This window comes from Ursus maritimus, unplaced genomic scaffold, assembly GCF_017311325.1.
Source record: "Ursus maritimus isolate PB19 unplaced genomic scaffold, ASM1731132v1 scaffold_12, whole genome shotgun sequence".
Taxonomy (NCBI): domain Eukaryota; kingdom Metazoa; phylum Chordata; class Mammalia; order Carnivora; family Ursidae; genus Ursus; species Ursus maritimus.
Window position 1 is genome coordinate 69,907,406 of NW_024423564.1, and position 9,494 is coordinate 69,916,899.

Here is a 9,494-nt window from a genome sequence, read left to right on the forward strand (position 1 = left end):
CCCCCCCCCCCCCCCCGCGCACGCTCACGCACACCTGCTTCTCGCTCAGGTACTGCATGCCGTTGGCGGCGTCACTGGCGAACCGCAGCAGCTGGCGGGAGCTGAGGGTGGAGGCGGTGCCGTGCTCGCGGGCGAAAGCTGGGTCCGTCTCCAAGACCCGGCTCTTCCGCAGAAAGTCTAGCAGGTTCCCGTAGGGGGCGTATTCAATGGCGATATACAGGTAACCTGGGAGGGAAGGATCGGGGACAGGGTGGCGGTTCCCAGGCTGGCAGCCCACTGCTAGCGGCGGCCCCACGGTAGGAGAAGGGAGCCTGAAGCGCTGGCAAGCTGCTGCTGGGAGCAGGGGTGGGGCCTGGGAAGAGGGACAGGTGAGGAGCTGGGGGCTTACCTCGGTTCTCACAAGCCCCCAAGAGGTTGATGATATTGGGGTGATGCCCCAATTTGCACAGAACTTCCAGTTCTCCCGCAAAGTCACGATGGTCATTTTCTGAGGCATACTCTGTGTAAAGAATCCAATATCACTTTAGTCAGAAATAGTTCTGGAGAAAAGGCATAGCTACTGAGGGCTGGGGTCAGTTCTGGAGGGACCCAGGTAGGGCCTGGGATCTGGGGGACAAAGGAGAGGGGGCTGGGCCTGGGGGGGGGGTCAAGGGTCGCTCCCAGGGGACCTTTCAGCATCTTGATGGCCGCGTTCATCTTGAGCCCGTCCTTCTTGATCATGGCCCGGATGACCTGGCCGAAGTTCCCCTCCCCGATGAGGTCCTCAAAGGTGATGTCTTCCCACTCCAGCACTGGATAACTCAGGGGCTCGGGCTGCGGTTTCGGCCGCCGGGTTAGCGTCAAGGTGCCTGAGCTGAACTGCAGGATGGTTTCTTCGCCCTTCACAGAATGGGACAAGTGGGCAGACAGTCCATGCAGCAGACACGGGGCCAGCAAGAGGCACAGAGAGGCATCAAAGAATAGTTAGACAAATGGACAGAGACCCCCGCAGAGGGCACTCTGGTGGTCAGCTAGGAGCAGACATGTAGACAGAGGACACACACTGAGACAGAATCTCCATAGGGGATGAAGCCATCGGTGGGCCACTGGGTGGACAGATGTCCAAGAAGAGAGATGTGAGGCCGCAGCCAGGCATCAGGTATGTGGGGCTCTGGAACAACGAGTGGGTAAGGCAGCTAGAAGCCAGGAAGACATGAATCAATGGTGAGAGGATATCTCCACATTTCAAACAGGAAAGAACTGGATTGAGCTGTGACGGTAAGCACCAAGCTTCCCATTACTGTGCCGATGTCACGTCATTAGGGACACCCTGCAGAGGACTCCAGCCTCGGGCCGTGGGCTAGGACACATTTACGGAGCACCAAGCCGCTGGGAATCAGCGGAGTGGTTTTCTCCCCAGCAGCAGAAGCAGAGATGACGACTGCCTACCCACTTGGCCGCCATCTCTAGCTCTGAAACCACCCAGGAGCTGAAGATAGAAAGACCACCACAAAGAGGAACACCCACTCCCCCAACTGTGTAGGAGCCGGTCCACCTGGGCAGGGCTGATGGCAGGAAAAGGAAACAGCTGGACAGGACCCAGGGCGCAGCCAACAAGAGAACTGGAAGAGGGTTAACACAGACCTGGGGGGGGGGTGGCTCCCTAGGTGAGCTGATGCTCAGCTCCCCAGCGGCTAAGGACACGGCACATGGAGTCACAGGAAACACGCACAGCCGAGGGCACTGTACACAGGTGCACGCACACACATGTGCTCAGGGAGGGGCCCAAGCACAGGGACACAGGCGGACACCCACGGACGCGCCCACGGTGGACGCCTACGCGCACTCCTGCGTGGCACACGCGTACACCTTCGTGGGGGCACACGAGGGAGGGTATGTCTGGGCAGATATGAGGATTATGCGTCTGTTCAAGGCTGCTCTCCCACCTCCCTCCCTCAACATTGTCTCCGTTACCCTGCCCCCACCTCAGCAGTGGCAGCTTTCTGTGCCCGCTGACCTCAGAGGGGGCAGCTGGAACAAAGAAGCCACTTGAATCTCTGAAGGGACTTTTTACTAAGGCATGGCAGAGACAGTAGCCGTGGACACTAGGCTTTCTATTACAAGGATCAGCCCTTGAGAGAGAAGAGGGTTTTTTGTTTTCTGGGTTTTTTTTTTGTTGTTGTTATTTTTGTTTTTTTGAAATGCCAAAGCTTGGCTGTAACTATCAAGGGCCCAGGTGTGGAGGGCCAAGGGCAGAGTCTGGACCATCAGGGACAGCGCTGGGGAAGATCTCACAGGAGGCAGGACGTGCAGGTGCGAGAGAGAGATGGGAGGTGGTGACAAGAGAAGAGGCTGGGTGCTGGGAGAGGGGCATGCCCTGCCCCCACCCAAGCGTGGGCCTGCTGGCTGGAGGGGCTCAGACCACTGACTAACTGAGAGCTCGGGCAGGTTTAGAGCGAGGCCAGGGAGAGTGGAGGCGGTACTTCCTTTGTCCCCTGCAGCGACAGGTGAACCACGGTCTAGCACAACTCTGGAGCGCTGGAAACAGCCATAACAGGGGTTGCGACGAAGGGTGTGAGGGCCACAGAACACGCTGCCCTCCGTAGGGTACAGGGAGTGCCTCCTGGCTCTTAAGTCTCCCAGAGGAGGCCCTGGCCTTTGCAGAGATGAGGCCGGGACTAGGAACTCACAGTTCCAACGGCCCGTGGGCAGGACGCCACAGAAGGGCTGAGGGCATCAGCCCCAGGTATGTGCTGGCTCCCAAGTCTGGGAGCGTCTGCCAGGACAGAGGCCAGCGTGACACCCGGGCGTCCTCCTGCCCCCACTCCCGTGTCATCACCGTGCTACCTAGGCTTACAGCGCCTCCAGTGAGAAGCTGGAGAATCCTGAATTAACCGTGGTAAGATATGGACATACAGAGTTATTTTGAACTGGGAATATTAACTATTTCACCAGTAACATAAACTGACTTATGAACTGAATTCAGTTCTAGAAAAATAAAGAAAATCGTATCTTGCACGCCTGAGCACTGCTGAGCGAAGTCCTACGCCCGCGACAGACACGCGCACGCGCAGGGCGCACGGGCACTGACCGATCCTGACTGGTAGGTGAAGGTGCGTCTGTGGCGCAGGCAGCTTCTGCGGATGCACACCAGCGTCAGCAGGGCAGCCAGGATGGTGAGGCACGTGGCAGACACGGAGCCCACCACGGCCAGGATCAGCTGCCGATCCAGGCCCTCCTCAGCTGCCTGGACCTCTTGGACCGGGCCCTCACTCTGCAGCCCTGCGCACAAGAAGGGGGGCGGGTCAAGGGGAAGGCAGAGGTCAGAGATCCAAGTACCAGGAGAGACCAGGGGGTCAGGCCGAAGGCCGATGGGTCACTGGAGTGGCAGGATTTTCCCAGCATTAGGACAATGGAAGCAAGGAAGGGTCAGGGTGCCCAGGATCAGGACTGGGGTGACTTGTTGGGAAGGGCCTCTGATGTCCTAGCTCCAAAGCTGGAGATTGAGTGGAAGGAGAGGGCAGGGAGACCTACCCCAGGACCCGGAGCCCCCGGGGCCCTGCTCTCTCACCGTTGCCCAGGGTGGACTCCTCCACCACGCTGCTCCAATCGCCGGGACCCTGGATACTGGCCCGCACACGGAAGAGGTAGCGTGTACTAGCATTAAGGCCATGGACAATGGTGCTTGTCTCCTCGGGCCTGTCCACGTCCATCCACAGCGGGTCTCCCGAGCCCCCAGCCACCTGCACCTCCACGATGTACTTGGATATAGGTCCAGCCGAAGCTTCTGGGCGCTGCCAGGTCAGCTGGATCTCAGAGTCTGAGAGGGCCTGGGCACGGAGGTGTCGAGGGGCTGGGGGCCCTAGGGAGATAGGGGTGGGAAGGCAGGGCTCACACGGGAGCAGGGTATGTGGCTCTGGGGTCAGATCCACTCTAGCCGTGTTCCCTGCTCTGCGGACCCCGGAACGGGAGCCACCCCACCAACCTCCTCCTTTCTCTTCTGGGCTGAATTCCGCTCTATACAGCTCCCTTCACCCCCAAGCTTCTGCGTCCCCTTGCTCTCCTTATGTGCCAGGTCTTCCTGGCGGCCCAGGTCCTCCCAGCATGCTAGGTCCTCCCCATGCTCCTTGTGCCCTGTGTTCCCCCAAATCCCATGTCCTCCTGGTGCACCACATCCTCGCCATGACCCTTGATCTCCACATGAACCCTGGCTTCCCCATCTCTTCCCTGTCCTGTATGCTCCTGGGGACCCACCTCCCCCTGGCCTCTCATATCAGCCCGTCTCATGTCCTCCATGCGGTCATGTCTGTCTGACATCCTACTTTTGCCCTTAATGCCCACGTTTTCCACGCGTCCTGTGTTCTCCCCAGTAACCTCCCATGTCCTTTTGTGTTTCCTGTGTCCCATGTCCTCCCCTCATCCTGACCCCACAAGCCCCTTTCCAGGCACAGCTTACCGCTGGGGGGCAGAAGCACACGCGCAGGGGGCGAGGCGGGGCCCAGGAGTGCACAGTGGTAAAGCCGCACGTCCAGCTGGTAGTGGGTGCCAGGCGTGAGTCCGGTCAGGAGGGCGGTGCGGGCCTGGGGGGACGACACGTTCTCCCGCCGCTCCTGTCCCCGTGTCCCATCCCATAGGCGCAGCAGGAAACCATCGCCCACCATTGGCCCCGGCACCGAGGGTAAGGACCAGCTCACTCGCAACCGGTCAGGGCCCTCCACGTGCCAGCCCTCCAACCACGGCTGTAACAAGGGCTCTGGGGCCGGAGGTCAGGAGTCAGAACTGTTCAGTTGGTCCTTGGGGCTGGACAGGACAGTGATCCCCAGGGGACAGGGTGGGACAACCTCCAGTGGGAAAGGCAAGGGCCCCTGGCGTGGGGACAAGACAGGGCAACCCCTGAGGGCGTAGGACGGTAACCCCTGGGGTGACACGAAGGGGTGACTCTCGCCTCTCACCAGGACAGTCTGTGGTCATGAGGGTGGGAGGCCCCCAGACCCCCTCCCCTCCTTCGCCGGGCCGGCTCAGCTGGACGCGGACACTGTATCCTGTCTTCGGCCTCAGGTTCATTAAAGTCACATTCTCACTGGGGTCCACTGGGGGCAGCACACATTACTCAGCCCCCACCTCCGGAGAAGCTGCCGTCCTCCCCGCTTTCATTCTGCCCTTTCCCCTCATTATTACCCAATACCCCTGTCCTGCCCAGCCCCCCTCCCGCCCCCAGCTGTCCCCGCCCCCCACCAGGGCTCACCCACAATGGCTGACCAGGCCAGGTCGCCCTCCTGGGGCCGGTAGTGCAGGCGGACAGAGGCAATGGGTCCGTCCCCAGAGAAGGAGACCAGCGGGGAGACCACGAGCTGGCGGCTCTGCTTGGCCAGGAGCCGAGGGGCAGTCAGGGGCACTGGGGGCACTGCCAGGAGACCCAAGGTAAGGCAGGGTCCAGACAGCCTGCCCAGTCCTCAGAAAAATCAGAGGACTCTGCTCTGGCCAGCAGAGATATCTCTGGGTCTCGGTTTGGAACTGGGGCCCCTCCGGGCTGGGAAATGACCAAACCCAACTGATGACCAGAAGGGCCAGCGTCCAGCCCCCCGGGCAGCTCGGGGCACAAGGATTCGGCAGTGAAGACAGGAGAGAGTCCCAAAGATGCTCAGTAAGGTCTGACGTGGCTAGCTGGATTTGGGGGAGGGCACACAGAGGGGGCTGAGACCCCAGGCAGGGAGAGAGCCTGGTCTCAGCCTGCTCTCGCCCTCCCCCCATCATTTGTCACTCTCTTCGTTGGAGGGGAAAAAAAAGATAGCGGGTGATGAAACACCTGCTGTATCCCGGCTGCTTCATACATACGGTCTCTACTTTCACCTGTGACCTTCCAGACAGGGCTCTTCCCCTGTGTTCTGAGGCTCGGAGACGTTTGCCTTGCCGATGGCCAGGCAGCCGGCAGGAGGTACAAGCAGGGTTTGAATGAGGTGTTTGGCCAGGCCACCTAGAATCAGCCAGTTCTACCCTCAACAGCTTTTTGTTCCTGCCTGGCTTCCTCGCTCCGCTCACGGCTCCTACTTCCGCCTGAGCTTTCCTTACCAGGTTATCACATCCGCGCTGTGACTGCTTCCCTTGCCTCTCCCAAACACTTATCAGACTGATTGTTCTAAGAAGAATGGGTGGATGGATGAATGGGTGGCCGGAAGCGAGGGAGGGCAGGAGGCTGGGAGGAGGATGCAGGGTTGCAAGCTGGGGGGGTGGGAGGAGTGGTGGTGTCAGCGTGTCATGAGGGGGGGAGAGCAGGGTTGGGCTTGGAGCCCTGGAGCCCTGGGTGCCTAGGGCTTAGAGCTTAGCTGTGCAGGGGGTGGCCAGCTATAAAGTGGGTCCACCCTTCCACACTGACTTTAGAACCAGACCCCCACTTCTGGAGGTCCCACCAAATGGGTCCGGAGCTCAGGGGGATGGTCTAGACCGCAGATCCTAGCGGGAGTTGCCAGAGAACAGCCGAAACCTTGGGAGAAGCACTTTAATAATAGTAACAATAGGGGCGCCTGGGGGGCTCCGTTGGTTGAGCGTCTGACTCTTGATTTTGGCTCAGGTCATGACCTCAGAGTCCTGGGACCGAGCCCCACTTGGGCTCTGTGCTCAGTGCAGAGTCGGCTTGTCTCTCTCCCTTGGCCCCTCCCCCTGCTTGCTCACTCGTTCCCTCTCTTTTGAATAAATATATTAAATTTTTCAAAAAAATAATCGTAACAATAAACGTCAACATACATGGAGCACATACCCTGCGTCAGGCCCCGCGCTCGGGGCTTAAATACGTCATCTAACCTCACAGCAACTTCAAGCATTAAATGCACCGTCTGACTTGCTTCACACAACCCTCCCTGGTGAGTGTGGATACCCCGCCTATGCGGAGAGGAATAAGCTGCGAGGGGCTAAGCAGCTTGCTAAAGGCTCTGGAGCCTGGAATTTGTGGTGAGGATTTGAACCCAAATTGCCTAGGATCGGAAGCCCGGGGAGAAGAGATAGGCTGGAGGCGGAGCCCGGGCCACACGGATTGGTCCTGGTCCTGCTCAAGGGGCAGCTCGGAGGCGTTGGAGGGGAGGAAAGCAAGTGGGGAGGAAGAGAAAGAGAAAGAGGGGAGAGGTCTGGGCGCTTGTGGGGGGAGGTGGGCTGTCAGGAGCAGAGGGCAAGAGGAGCTAGGGTGCTAGTGCAGGTGAAGCGACCTGGTCATGCCCTGCTCTGGGCCATCCTGGGCACGGGCAGCCCCCTCCCTACTCCCCTGGGAAACCCCGTGCAGCTTCTCTGGGCAGCGGCCACCCTCTGAGCTTAGGTGCCCCACGTGCTCCCCTGTCCTGGCACTGCCGGGGGGTGACACAGAGAGGGCAGGAGCACCCCAGAGGCATTAAAGGCACATGGTGGGTAGGGGCTGTGGGGACGTGGAGAGGGCTGCCATGGCCAGGCAGGAGGCTGGGCAGGGCCAGAGGGTATGCTGCTTCTAAGGCATGGGATGTCCTTTCCAGGTAAGATGCAGCTATGCGTCTGCCCTGACACGGGCCAGCCCAGACCTCGGGCTGATGACAAGCCCTCTTCTCTGCTCGGTGCTGGGCTGGGAGTTTTGGTGCCCTTGCCCTTCCTGCTACAATGCCCAGTCTGAGCGGCATCAGCCCACTGAGCACCACTCAGCCCACTGTCCATCCTCCATGGCTCCAGGACATCACTGACCTTTCACATTGACCCTGAAACGTCGGCTGTCTTGGCCACCAGACGTGGACACGCGGCACTCCCAGAGCCCACTGTCCCCAAGAGCCAAGCGGGGCACCTCGAACTCAGCTGTGGTCCTGTCCGGCTCCACAATGGCCTTGGTGGACTGAGAGAGACAGGGAAAGGAGACAGACCATAGAGAATGGGCACCCACGTGGCCGATATGGGGACTGATGAGGGGACAGAGGACCCGTGGTGGTTTCTCAACCATCGGCCTGACTCCATTTGAGCCGTAGTCAGGCCAGTGGGTAGAGCCTATGGAAAGCCCTGAGGGCTCGGGGTCTTAGGGACCAACTGTGAGGCCGGTGGGAGTGGGAAGGGGTCAGGGTGGGGGCTGACCAGGAGGACCGTGCCATCGGGCTTCCGCAGCTCCATGCTGCCCCGCACTGGGAACGGGTTCCCCGCGGCCGCACAGTTGATCCGGGGCGTAGTCTCTAAGTTGAACTCCAGTTCTGAGGCCACGTCCAGGATCTGGGGGATCCGGTCTAGGGAGAGAGAGGACGCATCCTGGAGCCCCACGGGGCAGACGCTGACCACCAAGCTGCCCCTCGTCCCGTGTCGTGCATCTCAGTGGAGGTGCCCCCATCTGTGCAGTCGCTCGAGCCTGAACGCAGCAGAGTCCTACAGGGCTCCTGTACCCCACCTCTGGGGGCAGGGTCTACCTCCTGTGCCCCCAACGCGATGTCCTCTCTCGGCCAAAGCAGACCGCTCCCTGGCCTTACAGCCAAACACTGGTTCAGGCCTCACTCGTTTCTGGGCTGTTACAGACCCTCTGGGTCTCCTGCCTCCACTCTCCGTCCAGCTGCGTGCACCCTCTCTCAAACTCAAATCTGACTGCCTTCTGCGTCTTCAACAATTCCCTCCTGCCCCCAGCACACCTGCTGGCCTGCTGTTCCAAGTCCCTGAGGTTTGACTCTTCTGACCACTCCCCAGCCTCCCCTTACTCCACTCTCCTGGTACCCGACGCTGAGTCCTCAACCCCTGGGCTTTTGCCCATGCTCTTTCCCCAGCCATCTCACGCTCATCCTTTATACCCCACCTCAGATCTTGCCTCTTCCCCTGAAGCCCTCTCTGAACCTCTCAGACTGACTGGGGGTCTCCTCTGGGTTCCTACCCACTCTGGGCTGCTGCCCAGCCCTGCATGGGTGATGTGGGCTGGGCGGTGAGAACACCCCCTGAACCCGGAGCTCCCCGAGCACAGGACTTGGAGCCAAGGAGAGATGTGTCTGGTGAAGGCTGACTTGTTTTGAGGGATCTCAAAGACCCTTGTACCTGACTTCTCACAGTGCATTCCATGCCAGCCGGAGGGACAGACACAGCCGCTGAACCGGTCACAAGTACCACCGTTCCGACACTGGCACTGGAGACGGCAGTCCGCCCCAAAGTGGCCAGGGGCACAGGCTGGGAACAGAGGGGTTGTGGTTAGAGGGACACAGGTCAGGGGCAGCGAGGGCACAGCTGGGGCCCGGGTAACGACAGGCTGGGTGGGCAGGGACTGTGGAGGGCCCGGTGCGTGCATCAGGGCCCAAGCGGAGGGTCCAGCTTGTGGCCAGCTGTCTGGGTCAGGGACTGCAGAGGGCAGGTCAGTCCATACCTTCCTGGCACTGGCTTCCTCTCCAGCCAGATCCACAAGAACAGCCGTAGGGGTCCGGGAGGCAGAAGGTGAGACCTCGGCAGCCCGATGTGCCCGGGCACTGCTCCTGGCAGCGCTGTCCAAAACGGCCCTCTCTGCAGGCTAGAAACACAGCGTGTGGGCCTCAGGGTCCGGGACCCACCTGGCA

General features: G+C 60.4%; 1 protein-coding gene across 3 annotated transcripts in view; it reads right to left on the bottom strand.

Annotated features, from left to right (window-relative positions):
• The window catches only part of TIE1 (tyrosine kinase with immunoglobulin like and EGF like domains 1), a 19,384-nt gene that overhangs the window by 5,215 nt on the left and 4,675 nt on the right, over positions 1-9,494 (bottom strand). For 2 of the 3 annotated variants that reach the window (XM_040627421.1, XM_040627422.1), the window contains exons 6-17: positions 9,308-9,448; positions 8,986-9,114; positions 8,053-8,198; positions 7,675-7,819; positions 5,225-5,383; positions 4,932-5,069; positions 4,436-4,732; positions 3,551-3,841; positions 3,071-3,261; positions 669-879; positions 389-499; positions 35-225 (exon numbers count right to left, since the gene is read on the bottom strand). In XM_040627421.1, the coding sequence (XP_040483355.1) occupies positions 35-225; positions 389-499; positions 669-879; positions 3,071-3,261; positions 3,551-3,841; positions 4,436-4,732; positions 4,932-5,069; positions 5,225-5,383; positions 7,675-7,819; positions 8,053-8,198; positions 8,986-9,114; positions 9,308-9,448 (2,150 nt within the window). The remainder of the gene's footprint in view (positions 1-34; positions 226-388; positions 500-668; positions 880-3,070; positions 3,262-3,550; positions 3,842-4,435; positions 4,733-4,931; positions 5,070-5,224; positions 5,384-7,674; positions 7,820-8,052; positions 8,199-8,985; positions 9,115-9,307; positions 9,449-9,494) is intronic. The other variant, XM_040627423.1, reaches the window with a different exon arrangement.